The 15,598-nt window shown below is 38.8% G+C and overlaps 1 protein-coding gene across 8 annotated transcripts in view; it reads right to left on the minus strand.

The window, feature by feature from the left end:
- Positions 1 to 11,460, minus strand: part of LOC126972675 (uncharacterized) — an 89,842-nt gene extending 78,382 nt beyond the window's left edge. For 7 of the 8 annotated variants that reach the window (XM_050819786.1, XM_050819687.1, XM_050819874.1 and 4 more), the window contains exons 1-5: positions 5,793 to 5,892; positions 4,803 to 4,976; positions 4,106 to 4,219; positions 2,882 to 2,944; positions 1,535 to 1,675 (exon numbers count right to left, since the gene is read on the minus strand). In XM_050819786.1, coding sequence (XP_050675743.1) covers positions 1,535 to 1,675; positions 2,882 to 2,944; positions 4,106 to 4,219; positions 4,803 to 4,908 — 424 coding nt within the window. In that variant the 5' untranslated portion in view covers positions 4,909 to 4,976; positions 5,793 to 5,892. Of the gene's footprint in view, positions 1 to 1,534; positions 1,676 to 2,881; positions 2,945 to 4,105; positions 4,220 to 4,802; positions 4,977 to 5,792; positions 6,086 to 10,291; positions 10,691 to 10,766; positions 10,854 to 10,926; positions 11,002 to 11,293 lie in introns of those variants that run through there. The other variant, XM_050820163.1, reaches the window with a different exon arrangement.
- Between the last annotated feature and the right edge of the window lie 4,138 nt (positions 11,461 to 15,598).

Genomic DNA, 15,598 nt, shown 5'->3' on the forward strand with positions numbered 1-15,598 from the left:
AAATTAGTGAAGCTCCGAGTGCTAATTTAATTAAAATATGGGTACAGCGTTTTGAAGAGACTGGTTCAACGTTTAAACCACAAGCAAAAGGTCGTCCAAGAACATCTAGGACCGACGACAATATTGAGAGAGTTATGCAGTCTGTACGAGGAAATCCACAAATGCCTACTCGCAAGAGATCGTCTGTCTTACACTTATCGAGACGAAGTTTGCAACGAATTTTAAACTTGGATCTTAAACTGCATCCTTACAAGCTGCAGTTAACACAAGAATTGAAAGAGTCTGACTTCGGAGCAAGGCTCGCATTTGCTAATGAAATGCTTAATCGATTTTCCAATTTTGACAATATCCTTTTCTCAGATGAGGCCCACTTCCATATCAATGGGTTCGTAAACCGTCAAAATTGTCGTAACTGGAACAGTGAGAATCCCAAACTCAAGCACCAGAAACCACTGCATAGTCCTAAAGTGACAGTATGGGCAGCAATCTCTGGTAGAGGAATAATTGGACCGTTTTTTTTTAAAAATGCGCGGGGGCGAAACGTCACTGTTAATACCGAACGCTATGTTGCGATGTTGGAAGGTTTTTTGGCTCCAGAGCTTGAAAATTCAAGAATAGTGAATTCTAGGACTTGGTTTCAACAAGACGCTACCTGTAACACATCAAATGACTCCATGGCGGTTGTGAAACAGATGTTCCCTGGCAGACTGATTTCGAAAAGAGGTGATATCCCATGGCCCCCACGTAGTCCAGACGTGACGCCTCCGGACTTTTTTTTGTGGGGATACCTCAAGAACAAAGTCTACAGCAATAATCCGAAAAACATCGATCAGCTCAAGGAGAATATCCGTGGTGAAATGGCAGCAATTACACCAGCATTACTGAAGAAAGTTTTCAATAACTTCCGTTTGCGATTAGAGAACTTCTATGTTCAAATTTTCACTTCTGCCGGCACTCCCGAAGTGCACCCCGTTTTTTTTAAATGTTGGTTTTAAACAGTCTTAACACACAGCTCAGTCGATAGCAGGTGATCACTTCAAACCTAAGTCTTATGAGGCGCAGTACATCGAGTTTGTATCAACTGCGACAGTATTATACCGCACCGTACTATAACAAAAGCATTTCTTTGCCACTCGACATTATTTTGTCAAATTGACAGCAGGCACTATGTTACTGAAAAATGTCAGTATTGTGAAATACTAGTTTTTGTGCTAGTCTACTAATTTATTAGGTGTGTATGAGTTTCCCTGTGAGATCGAATCAGAATTGAGGTGATCCGTAGGAGAATCAAAGTTACCGACGTAGTCCAAATGATTGCGAAACTGAAGTGGCAGTGGGCAGGGCACATAGTTTGACGGACTGTTGGGGCAGTAAGGTCTTCGAATGGCGACCACGTACCGGAAGTGCAGTAGACGGTCAAGATTGTCGAAATATGTTGGATGAGGGCAACGCAGGAAATTTTTGGTTGAGGCCTTTGTCCAGCAGTGGACTTCTTCCGGCTGATGATGATAATGTATGAGTTTGTTTTTATTACCTGGAGGAGTGTCACATATTTCAAGCCTTTGCACATTGCTTTGTTGTGGTAGCTTTACTGTTGGTTTCTGTATTTTTGACGGTACGTTTTTATTAGGCGTCGGTTTTCTCCTTGGTATTGAAGAGGGTCTTAAATTCTTATCTGTTTAGAAAAGTAACATTAATTAATTTTACCATATGGGTGCATTGCTTATAAGTTATGTTATTTACCAGTGGGAGGCTCCTTTGCACAGGATGCCGGCTAGATTAAGGGTACCACTACGAGTATTTCTGTCGTGAAGCAGTAATGTGTAAGCATTACTGTGTTTCAGTCTGACGGGCGTCGTAGCTAGTGAAATTACTGGGCAAATGAGTCTTGATATCTTATGTCTTAAGGTGACCAGCGCAGAATTTTTGGGATTTTCAAAAATCCCCAGCGGCACTGCATTGTAATGGGCAGGGCGTATCAATTACCATCAGCTGAACGTCCGGCTCGTCTGGTATCATATTATCATTAAAAAAATAGTACCCTCTACTTATTCAGCATGTTTGTCAGTATGTCAATTTACAACATTGTTTTGGATTTGGGAATGTGTGCATCGGATTTTTTTTCGAAATATGTAAGAGCACGCAAAGCAAACGGATTTCGATTGAAAGGCAGGAATAACAGATTCTGACACAGAGTACAGCTTTTGTACCTCAAATTTATCTAATTTACAACTAAATCACCATAAAAAAGCACAATTAATTATATTACGCATGTAGATGAGTTTATTTTCATGCTCACATAACTTGTAAGCACACATACATGGAAGTTCGACGTCTGTTTTGAAATAAAAAAAGAAATTTCATTTATCCACTCAGGTCAAAATGACACTTATAAATATAAGAGATGATACATATAAGCCAGCTTCTCGCTTGCAGTTTACTGTGGAATCTTATTTAAAATATACCCAGTTAAGACCAAAATAAATACTAAAGGACGGAAAGATTAATACGCCGATATAGGCTTAAGTTTGCCTGATGAAGTTAGTGGGCACAGCTATTGATTCGGCTTTTAAGAAGTTGCTTTTGCTACTTATATTTAAATCTTTGGCGGTGCAACAGGTTGACCCTCACCACACAACCCTCAGTTCCTCGCCCTCCGCGTTTTCGATTTCGGTTTATCAACGTGTTTTCTGTTTTCTAATTCATACGTCAAATTGACGCTTATACGAGTAATGTCGGCAATGTCTTGTAATTCCTTTGGTGTTACAAGTGTATAGGCTGCGGCGATCGCATAATATATGTAGGTGTACCAACTACTAAAACTACTACATAACCACAAAAAAAATAGCAATGAATTAAGAAGAGATGTATAATACTTCACTTTGCAGTTCAAGTTGTTTTGTTGGGAAAATTCGAGGCCTTCTGCTATTTGAGTACGGATCACCTAAAATTAAATAGACTTATGGCTTAATTGGCTTGCTCATATAAACAAATAAATAAGAAAAAAATTTTTGAACCAGCGTTCAATGTACTAATTTTTTTTTAAGAATACGAGTCAAGCTGTCAACCTCTGCCAGTCGAGAAAAGAGAAGTCATGAGATTCTAGTGTGACCTACATGATCATAAAGATAGTGCTCATAAATAAAGAGCTGCTGCAACACCCAAATTTAGTGCTGTATAATGTGCCTTACGTGAACTGATTAATTTTTATTATTAATAGTAACAGAAATAATCTTAAGGTAACGTAGCCGTGCTAAACTGTTTAAACAATTTGTCTGCAGGATTAAGTCTTGTAATAAATACATGCTTGTTTATATGAATCAATATATTAAAGAGAACTCAATACGATCATATTGATATTATGTTAAAAGTAAATTTAATTCAATATTTTTATATTTTTGGCGTTTTGCAAGTACAATCTGTCTATATTTTGTCATCGAGGCTTCTAACTCTAAAATATAAAAAGGATCCTATATACTTTATAGGATCACTTATATGTCTGTCTATAAGAACCCTTCTTCTTGAGAATGTAATATGTTGGTTAGGTAGATAATAAACATCAAAAACGTCTATAGTACCTTGAACCGTTAAGCTTTTATTAAAATTAACATTTCCAAATTAAATGGTCTTTTGTATAGGTAACACATTTCGCAAGTATATCAAAACTTGTTCTAATGATTTATTAAGTAGCCATTATTACAGCACGAGTATTACAGAAATTTTTTGATATAAATATATTTTCTAACTTAAAGTTTTTTCTTTGTTATTTCATCAATATAACGTTGTTAAACAGTAGTCAAAGTCAAACTCAAACTTAATTCAATAAGTGCTTTTGAATCGCCACTATAAATATTTCTGTAAAAATTACTGAATCTACCACATGTTCGGAAAACGTAGAGTTCGTTAGAAGAACATACAAGAACCTCTAAGTCTACTCTTTTCAATCAAATAGAGTATTTTACAATGGCTGTGATATACAAAATAATTTAGTTTGTAAGGTGCTGTATCCAATTGTGTGTGTGCTTAAATAATATAGTTGTTCGATACAACTCGAAGGTTCTGTTGGATTCGACAATTCGCTTTTTTTCCGGTAAAAAGTAGAAACCTGCAACATCCGTTTTCCCAGTGCTAACAGGGATAGCTCTCTTGAGGCTCAATGGTTTGGATTTGTAAGCCTTACTCGTTTTTCCTTCCTCGTCAACTGTATGTTTCGCATTATCTAAAACCAAAAAAAATGGCAGTTGTAGAGCCGATACAAGTGAAAACTTCGAAATTTTCAATTAATTTTTAAAACTTATTTTCAAGAATATAATATTCAAACAAAAACACTATTTCAACAACACACAGTATGTAATGTGTATATATTGGATTAATTCACTTAAAAGATATACACAACACTAATGTTGCTCAGTACGTCAGCTACTGTTATATTGACTGATGATGCAATGAAAATCACTATTTAGAGCAAAAAGGTAACGATTTTTGTGACCGTATATTAAATTTTCTAAAATTTACTGACAATAACCAGTCATAACATGTATTTCTTTAAATTTTTCTTTGAGTGAATGTCTAAAACCAAGCTGATATAATATAGCATGAACAGCTTCTTTTGCAGAGCAAACACTATATCAATATCAGCAGCATGACCCGACAGCAAAACACCGTACGTCATGATGATAACTAAAGTATACTAATCTAACGGTAGCAACATTCGTGTACTCTCTAATCTTTCTAACGGCATATGCAGCAGAGCTGAGTCTATCTGCTTGTTGGGCAATATGTGGACAATAAAATAAAAATACCTCTAGGTTTATTCTTAACTGGTGTCACCCGGCCAAAGGCGATTGTATAGTCCTTTGTCGGTCTGAAACTTGCCGACGTAGTGGAAACAGCCCCTGATACTTCCATTTTTCTCCAACAAAAATAGTCTCATAATCTCACAAGATTTGCAGTATCTGAATACACCTTACCAAGAACTGTTTGAGAAATAAATAAAAGCCAATTGGTTTTTATTCCACACAAAAAAATCACCAACACACCCCAAATGGTTGGGAAACTGAAGTGGCAGTGGTCAGGCCACATAGCTCGACGGATAGATTGTCGGCCGTTGGGGCAGTAAAGTCCTCGAATGGCGACCACGTATCGGAAGAAGTATTGTTGGTAGGCCCATCACAACATGGACTGACGATCTGGTCATGATCGCGGAGTAGGTTTGATGAGGGCAACGCAGGAGAGAGGCCTTTGTCTAGCAGTGGCCCGTCTTCCGGCTGAAATGGTGGCAATTTAATAAATTAATTGATTTTGGCGGTCAGTTAAATTTCAAGACCGATAAAACCAATGATTCTACTTGAAATCTCCGGGAATGAAAGGAAAAATAGTTTCATGGGTGGCATTCAGGCTATAATCTATGCTAGATGCATTCCTAATCTTACTTCAGAAATAAATTAATTAACGTTGCATTATTTTGGCGAAATTTTTTAGTTATACCAGTAATAAGAACAAATAATTATTATTTCTCGTAACTGAAGTTAGATCACTCTCCCAGATTCACCTTACCCTGTCTTTTTACTGTTTCTGTATTTTATCATCCTTTCAGACTAACTTTATCCATTGTATTAAATAATTTTTAATCACCACATTCAAGTTATAAGCAACACAATATTCTAAATTGAGAGGGATTAACCAAAATTTTCAATGAACTTGCTATAGTAATAATAATTATTGTGCTTTTACAAATATTTGTTTGCGAGTAAATAAATGCTAAAATCAAAATAAATAACGTAAATATTTACCTCAATAATTCCTATGTAAAATTAGTTTGTCCATTGTAAATCAAATAATAAATGAAATTTTGTTTTTTTTTTGTATTTATTCACTTTAAATTTACTTATGCTATAATCGACATATTATTGTCTTGACAGAAGTTGACAGATTTCTTGTTTTTGGTTTTCTGTTTTCCTGCTAGTTTTGCAAAGAGTTTACTTCGATGTTGAACTTTCTCCTTGTTCTTGCTCTGCCTTTATCTCTTCTAATTTTTTTAGTAGATCTTCTTGGACGCTATCAACAATCTCTTTGAGGTTTTTGGCTAAAAAAAATTGTATTATTGTATGTAAACAATGTTCAGTATTAAATATGGTATATGTACAGAATTGTGTTGTTGGCCCCCCAAAAGATGGACCGACGATCTAGTCAAGATCGCCGGAATACATTGGTTGAGGGCAGCGTGAGACTATTCGTCGTGGAGATCTTTGGGGGAGGCCTTTGTCCAGTAGTGGACGTCTTCCAGCTGATGATGATCATGATGTATAGAATTTAGAAACGATGATACAGTAAAGTATATAAATATAAATAAATGAATTTCAGCTTTATTAAATTTTAGAGGGAACTAGTCATCTTCAAGCCGGCCCATATTCTAGGGATATATATGGCAAATACTATGGTATGTTGTTATCATATTTCCTCGTCTGGTGCACACAAGTATTAGATAGAATCATATTTTAACTGCATGCAGCGCAGAGGCAACGGCTCAGTAACTTGGTATGTGTCTTGCGAAATGTTTTTTTTTTATATGAGAGGGGGCAAACGGGCAAGAGGCTCACGGGATGGGGAGAAGTAAGGCAACCGCCCATGGACATCCGCAACAACAGGTGTGTCAATAAATGCGTTGCCGGCCCTTAAGGTGGGAGTATGCTTTTTTCTTGAAGGTCCCTAAGTCGTATCTGTTCGGGAAGACCGCTGCCGGTAGTTGATTCCACAAAGCGGCTGTGCGAGGCAAGAAATTTCGAAGAAAACGCGCGGTTGTGGAATGCCAGACGTCTACGTGATGCGGATGGTACTTTGCACGTAATGTCCGATGGTGGAATTCGGCCGCTGAAATCAACCCGAACAGCTCCTCTGAGCACACCCCGTGATAAATGCGGTAGAAGATGCAGAGAGAACCCACATCTCTACGCAATGCTAGAGAATCAAGCCGATCGGAGATGACTTGATCGTCGATGATTCGAGCCGCTCTTCGTTGTATGCGGTCAAATGGAAGAAGCTGGTTCTGGGGAGCACCCGCCCAGAGGTGAGAACAGTACTCCATGTGAGGCCGAATTTGCGCCTTCTAAAGTTGCAGGCGGTGGCTTTTAGTGAAGTACTGTCTCGCCTCACTGAGTACACCAAGCTTTTTAGAGGCCAGTTTGGCCTTCTCTTCCAAGTGACCACGGAACTGAACGTCGCTCGATATATCGACGCCAAGTATGCCAATACAGGCTGTGGCAGTTAGAGGAGTGATCTCGAATCGAGGGGATACGACAAAGGGAGACTTTTTAGTGGTGAACGCATAAACTTGTGTCTTCTTGGGGTTGAATTGGACTAAATTTTGTCGGCCCATTCCGAGACTTTGCAAAGCATAGTCATGCACCGTTGATAACAACCTTGATGCTCCGATCAGCCAAAAAGCTAGTGACCCATTTGCACAACTTTTCGGGAAGCCCATAGGATGGCAGTTTCGCTATAAGCGCTTTATTCCACACCCGATCGAAGGCCTTCGCTATGTCCAAACTCACCGCCAACGCCTCTCCCTTCGACTCAACCACTTGCGCCCATTTATGGGTGAGGTACGCAAGAAGATCACCAGCTGAGCGACCCTGACGGAAACCGTACTGGCAGTCGCTGATCAGCTGGTGCCCCTCTAGGTATCCCAAGAGCTGGTGGTTGATGATAGACGCCATTACTTTGGAGAAAATGGCATGGAGGTAATGGCAATGGGGCGATAGTTGGACGGATCTGAGCGTACACCTTTCTTAGGGATCGGGTGCACTAAAGCCGCCTTCCATAATTTCGGGACAACGCCTGATGAGTAGGAGAGCCGGAAAAGACGGGTAAGGACCGGCGCCAGTTCCGGAGCACATGTCCGCAGCACTATCGGGGGAATGCCATCGGGCGCGCTCGATTTGTGAATGTCCAAGGTGAGAAGCGCCAGGAGATAAAAATCCGGCGTATATGAATCGCACCGCGGAATATGCGGTGGTGGTGCACCTTGGTCATCCAGAATCGAGTTGGACGCGAAGAGGGAGCCCAGGAGATTAGCTTTCTCTTTCACGTCATGGGCCAGCGAGTCATCATCCCTGTGCAGTGGCGGAATGGCTGGCTGGCAGAAGTTTCCTTGGACAGCCTTGGCGAGCGACCAGAACGCACGAGTTCCCGAGGGAAGGCGTGCAAGTCTCTCGCCAATTCTGCCAATGTGCTTCGACTTCGCGTCAGCAATAACTCTTTTGAAGGACCTGGAGGCATGATTGAAGTGTTTTTTAAGTTCGCTGGAATTCACATCCTTAGATAATAGGCTTGGGTCAATGCAGTGGTCTGCATTGACCCAAGCCTGATAGCCCTCCTGCTTTCGGCGAGAGGCCATTTTGCAGGAGCGGTCAAACCATGGTTGGGACCTGCCACCGATAGGCACAGAGGAGGATGGAATGAAGAGTTCCATACCTTGCAGTACCACATCAGCAACAGCGTCAGCAGCGGCATCTGGATCTATAGTGCCACACGCGGCGACAGCCTAAGAACCCGCTTCTTAGGCGTCTTCTCGTGTTAGGCGCGTGATCGGCACGGTGCTCCGGATCAGGCAGTGGTCCGACGATCCCAGAGGAGGGTCAACGGAAATTAGGTAGCCGTTCGGATGTGAGGTCAACAGAAGGTCCAACAGTGAAGGTGTATGATCTTGCACATCTGGGATTCGCGTTGGCGCAATAACCAGTTGCGTTAGACCATATGCTAAGGCGAAGTCGTGAACAGATCTCCCTGCATGATCGGTGGTACGTGAGCCTAGCCATTCGGCGTGGTGGGCGTTAAAATCGCCAAGAAACACGATCTCTGCAGTGGGGATCTGCTCCAACACGGAATCTGTAGCCATTTGGATGTGTTCGAGGAGCCGGTCAGTCTCTGCGTTACCGCTATGGGACCGACAGGTATGCGTAGATTCGCGGATGGTCATCGCAGTCTACACGCAGCCAGATGATGGATAGGTCCTGTCCTTCAAGAAAACTCAGGCGTCGAGAACAGACATCCTCCCTGACGTAAACGCACACGCCAGCCCGTGGTATAAAGGAGTGTTCCATATTATACCCCGGATAGGAAAGGTAAGATGAATCAGCCAGGGAGGATATCTGTGTCTCGGTTATAAAGAGCAGGGCCGGCTTCGCCGTCTCCAGGTGAAAGTGGACGGCATTTAAATTTGAGCGAAGCCCCCTGATGTTGCAAAAGTCCACAGCTAGTGTGGAGGAGGGTGGTTTGAGCCTCCTGCTCTGTTTGCCCCGAGTCAGCGCAGATTTGCCCCCTCCATAATACGCGGGGCAGCCTGGGCAACCACTGTTAGGTAAATTGTGGACGCCCAGGGACGGATTCTCCAGGGCTGCATAGCCTGGTACCGTCCTGGAGTAGTCTCTTTTTAGTCTGTGCTGCCATTTGTATTTGGGAGGGGGGGTGTAGGCGTCCGGATACCTCACTCACTGGACGAAAGACAGCGGCATAGCCGCTATTTCACGCCGGTTTCGAGTGGGGGAGTGGTATTTCTCCGGGCGTGCCGGCCCAATCCGGTTGTGTCCGTGAGGACCCAACATGGCACTACCACTCCTAAGAAAGTTCCAAAGAGCAATTTGATGGTGCTGATCTCTTTTGCTCAATCCCCTCATCTCACCACAAGCCACAAATTTAAATATCATCCTCACAATCGTATCAAAGTTCCTGGTTACATGGAACTTTTTACTAGGTTTTGTCAAACTTTGGAATGACTTAGTTCTTCCTTTGATTAAGACGAGTGGTACATATTAAAATAAAATACTTTTTCAAGGATTACAAAATTCATTTTGATTCATATGGCAAGACACTGTCAGTAAATTTTGCCAAAACCATCTATCTACAGTAAATACCACTTCCGCGTTATCAAATGGCGCTAAACATCACAATGACAACTATGACACATACTATCTCGACTCCTATCAATCACAGTCCCCTGAAAACGTGTTCTGCAAAAAGGTCACGAAACGTCGGGTTGAATAAAAATTAATAAAAATGCAGCTTTTATGCAAATACCTTATGCAGTTACAAATACACGCTTTTTATCCCTTTAAATCGTATCCTATTTAATATGGAATACCTTTTATGTTTGTGGGCTTCAGGATGATGCGACATGGGTACCTTAAAAATGCATACATCAATTTAAAAAACCGGCCGAGCTTCTATAATTTCTCCGGTTTTGCCTATATCTCTAGAATTCAAAACTATACATCAAATGGTGTTATTGTTATACCTGTCTTTTGATTAAACTCTTCTGCTATGAGTGAGATCCTCCGCAAAGTGCCAACATACTTTGTTAGTTCTGTTGCTACATCACGATCGCAGCTTGTGTTGACAGCTACGTCTTCCATTGGCATTTTTATTTTATTTGTTGTTGGCTTAAATACATCGCTATTCGCTAGTGGCATTTTTGGTATTTTAAATCCTCCAGCATAAGAAGTTTCCCCCTGATCTTCTACCGGTTCATTAGTCGTAATTATTAGCGGAGGAGCAATATCAAGAGTATCATTCGGTAAAAGTTCTGGTGCATATATCTGTAATGTTTCCATTTTCAAAGGGGACTCCTTTTTTTCTGGCGATTTTTTAGACACCGATATTGGTAGCGCGTTAGTAAGGCTTTCTATTATAGTGTCTATGAAAACAGAAATTCGTTTGGTAAAATCCATTGCTTATGAAAGAATTAAAACAGAATTTATTAAAACACTAACGGATGATGTTAATAGGCGATTCTTCTTGTTTCTTTTTTAATGCTAGCTTTCTTGACAACTCAGATAAGAACATTGTGCATGTTGGACCTGCAAGTAAAACAGAATTGTAATTTTTTTAACTAGTTCAGTTAACAATCTACAGAAGTGAAATCAAAAGTACCATCACATTTCCTTTTCTTCGCCGATTTCTGACTCAAACCCTTTTTACTTTTTATACGGGCAGGTTTCTCCATCACTGTAATCAAATCAAATCAAATCAAACTTATTTCATTAAATAACATCTGTTTCGTATCCGAAAATGTTTTTCAATTTCGACTATTATTTTCTTAGACGTGATAATAGTTTATAGCAATGAAGACAACATTGGTTATGGTTAAATAAAATTGTTTCGAGGTTTTCATGTATTATATATTGTACATTATAATATTTATGATTGCATTCTTTTTCCATAAGAAAAACCAGGTGGTGGTTTATTATATTCTAATAGCTTCTAATGACCTAATTTTTTAAATAAATTATTTACTTACTAGTCGAGTGTTTGGTCGTTAGCTGATCTAAGACTGATTCCAATTCCTCGGGAGCTCCTAAACTTACGGAACTCCCGGGTTAAATTACTTTTTTGGTGGATAACATACTAATTTTAATAAAACACATATATAGATCAAAAAATAATTTACAATTTTGACATGACGTGTTTTATTGACATGTTATTGTCATAATAATATTGCCATTCTTTTATTTGGTACTTTGGCACAGGGCATATATTTTATATTCTTTACATATTTCAGAGACTTACAATATACTAGCGTATATAAACGATCTCACAGCCTGATAATGCGTGAGCAATTTTCATTTATCGAAGTGTGCGTTAGCTAGTGGCTTAGTATTTAAAATACTGAGGAACTAAATCCAAGTGTGGCTGAATGTTTACGACCTGTTAATCAAAATCAATTACAGTAAAAATAGATTTGCCTATACTTTATACCTTGATACCTTTTATTTCTATAGCTTATATCTCTTCTATATCGCTTACATCTTTAATGAAGGTTAGAATATCTTCGTTAGTTATTTTGTTTACAAATTTAATTAATGTATTTAATCCCAGAGGTGAGGGTTATCACTTTAAAAAAATATTTTGATTTGATAGACCGACATCTCAAGTCAAAATCCTAATATGTGAATATTGGGGTTGAACAGGTTATCAGCTGTATGGTAGCTGAACATGTAGATGAAGCCACAACCTGAGAGTTGAACAAAACATTACAAGATTTATGAGCGATACGTCACTCGAACGGTTGGCTCAGTGGAAGAGCGCTCAGACACAACCCGAGAGGTGCGGGTTCGAGCTCCGCGTCTTTCATACATTTTGTTTACAAATTTAATTAGTGTAATTATCATTCACAATATAGATATTATTAATAGAAGCTTAATAAGAAAAGGAATCATTGTATAAAATTATCATTTTAATTTGTTTCTTGTCTATCATACACATCATACGAATGACGTCAGAATATTAAGGTCATGCATATGACAATCTCTTCTTAAACTATGATTGCCTGGAACCAAAACAATGTATAATGCTTCCTATCTCATTTTCTCCTACATTAAATCTTATGAATTTATGTGTGTGTCTCTTTTTACTGTCGCGCTTGTTCGTTTCATCAACTTTCAAATCACAATGATGCTAACTTAAAAAAATAAAAAGTCGAAATAAAACCTATCCTATTTCTCAAGTTGGATCAAACTGGACAAAGCGAGCAAAATTCCATTCAAAATCGGTTTAGTAGTTTAGAAGTTCATCACGCACAAACGTGATACAAATTTTACTTAATATTATATGAAATTCGATTTTTCGATCGATTTTTATGGAATTGTATATTATGCGTAGTATAATAATATACTCCGCCTGATATACTCTTCCCATCACAGCTGGGTGTTATTGGCCTAAGAATACGTCATCAATTGCGAAGACTGTTGATATTATGTATATTCCGTCAATCAGTCGTAATCTATTTTCTTACACCAAAAATTTTTTTATTGCAATTTCCCTTTTAATTTTTAAATGGCGTTTTGATTTATAAAATGTAGATACATAGGCTGCACTAAAAGTATCGGGAATGGAATATTTCCACTGTTCCTGTCTTATTAAAATCTTTTTAATTGAAAACTCCTTGGTTTTAAAAATCGAATACAATTTATTTATTTAAAAAAAGATTCTCGGTCTTGTCACAAGGTCTTGCCAAACTTGTTTAGTCGTTGAGAAAATGGAATTGACTCGAGAAAATTCTAGAGCGATGATTTATTATGACTTTCGAAGTGGTTTAACACAAAAACAGTGTGTTGACCGGATGATTTCTGCATTTTGTGATGAAGATCCATCCAAAACCACAATTTATCGCTGGTTTGCTGAATTTCAACGTGGACGTGTCAAGCTCAGTGATGATCCCCGTCAAGGTCGTCCAAAAACTGCAGTCACCAAAGAAAACGTTGATGCTGTGCGTAAGCTGATTGAGGAAGATCGACATGTGACATAACGCGAAATTCAGGCAACTTTAGACATTGGCTTGAGTCAAATACAAATAATCTTGCATGAACAAATAGGTGCAAAAAAATTGTTTTCCCGATGGATACCGCATTTGCTCTGTGAAGAGCAAACAGCGGCTCGCGTGCTTGGTGCGTCAGAACTCTCGAAAGATTTCACGCAGGATCCTCAAATGCTGTATACAACATCGTATCAGGTGACGAATCCTGGATATACGCGTACGTACCCGAAACAAAAAACCAGTCACGTGTTTGGGTGAAAATGAGTTAAAGCCAACAAAAATTGTTCGTTCACGGAGTGTTGCAAAAAAAATGGTGGCCACGTTTGTCTCCAAAAGCGGCCTCGTTGCGACTATTCCTCTTGAGGGACAAAGAACGGTTAATGCAGAATGGTATGCTAGCATTTGTATGACACGGGTCGTTTCTGAACTCCGTAAAGAGAACTGCAACCGCCGCATTATCCTCCATCACGACACTGCGAGTTCTCACACCGCGCACAGATCACAAGAGTTTTTACTTCCTTGATTCCCGAAATTTTCAGTGCCGCCCTCGTAAAACAAAAGAATAGAAACAGGAAGAATAAAACTGTTTTCAAATTAATATAGCTATTTATTCAATTTTAATTCTTGTGCTGTGAAAAATTGTGGACCGGTTCTTGAACTCCGCTGCTTGAAGACTCATTTATCTGGAGCAGCTAGGGGTTTCTGCAAATGACCAAAAGCGAGGGTTATTGTCCTGTAGGAGAGTAAAGGTCTAATATCAATCAAAAATAGCATTAATAGATAACGGCTATGCTAAATAAGGTATCTCTATCATATCTATAATATCTATCAGTTTTTTCAGATTCTGATTTAAAAAAACGAGCTTACAAAAAAAGAAGTTCAATCAGTTAAAACCGTTACATAATATTGCAATTTCTATGGCCATCTAAATTGGTTAGTTTCCTTAATCTACGAAACTTTTTAGCTTTGATGCCTAACTTACAGGTTTTATCGATTGTACTATATTCATTAGCAGACTTATACTTAAAAATAAATACAAAACCTTAGATTAAGATTTGGTGTCCGCTGCGCTCTCACTAGATATCGCAGGCGTATTCGCGTTGTATGCCACATGGTCTGTTCAGCTTTACTAATAGTTGAAACTAAAATGCCTGGTTGCGTAGTCTGATTCATAAAAATAATACTACAAGAAATAAAGACACTGGGATCACCACATATAAGCAGTATTTTGTATTTTATTAATTTCAATGTAAAATAAAACGAATCGTATACAAATTACCAAATTTGAAAGATGCCATTGAGTGTCGAGATGCCACGCACACAAGCATCTAATGGTTGCCGTAATAAAAAAGCTATTCTTAGGTAGTGTGGTATCTAGTTGGAGCGCAGCGGAGACCATTACTTAATCTAAGTACAAAACCTTTAAAATATAAGTTTCTCGACACTTATTGACATACTTTTACACAAATTATGTAGCCCTGAGTTAGGCATAGCCTGTGCTATGCTAGAACGATATATTCAATACTTTCTCAAACTTATCAGTTGAGTTTATCTTAATAATTTGGTTAATTTGGTACAGTAACGGTAGTATGTTGGTAGGACGCATAGTTTCCGAGATAAAAGCAGTAATCCAAAAAATTAAAAACTTTCAAACAATGTAAGTTGGCAACATGGCGAGTTACTAGATAATGATTTGAAGTAAAGCTATAAATAAAAATAATTATTTACATTAACTGCAGTCGCTTCCCGTTGCGCTACTTGTGATCCTGAAAGTGAAGTTGGCACAATTGGCTGCATTATCTTCGGATCCTGGCCGTGCTCGGAATGAGCTTGGGCTATCGACAGATTGCCCGTCGGTTTTACTGGGTTTGCTGTAATTAATAGACGCACATTTCTGTAGTAGATTTAATTATTCAAGTATCAATAGATTCATTTATAAAAATGATTTCATTAAAATTTCGTTAGGATGGGACTAGAAAGAAATAAGTTTAAGGAGCTGCTCAATATTAATGAGATTCCTTTTTGTCATCAAAATGTGGCCGTAATTTACAGTAGACCGTGACTTTATTGAAAGCAGTTTAATTTTAAAATAACTTTATAAATATTCCGATGGTTTGAGAACAAAAATAATCTGCTGTTGATTTCTACCTTATAACAATTTTAATTTGAAATTTTATGATTGGAATTCTAGCAATGTCCAATGTAAAAACTGTTTTACTGTTACCTGGTAGTTCAAGTAAACTTGCAGTTGCATCATAAAACTTTTCCTTTTCATCTTCTCCTGTTGCC

This window comes from Leptidea sinapis, chromosome 1 (assembly GCF_905404315.1).
Source record: "Leptidea sinapis chromosome 1, ilLepSina1.1, whole genome shotgun sequence".
In the NCBI taxonomy this organism is placed as follows: Eukaryota; Metazoa; Arthropoda; class Insecta; order Lepidoptera; family Pieridae; genus Leptidea; species Leptidea sinapis.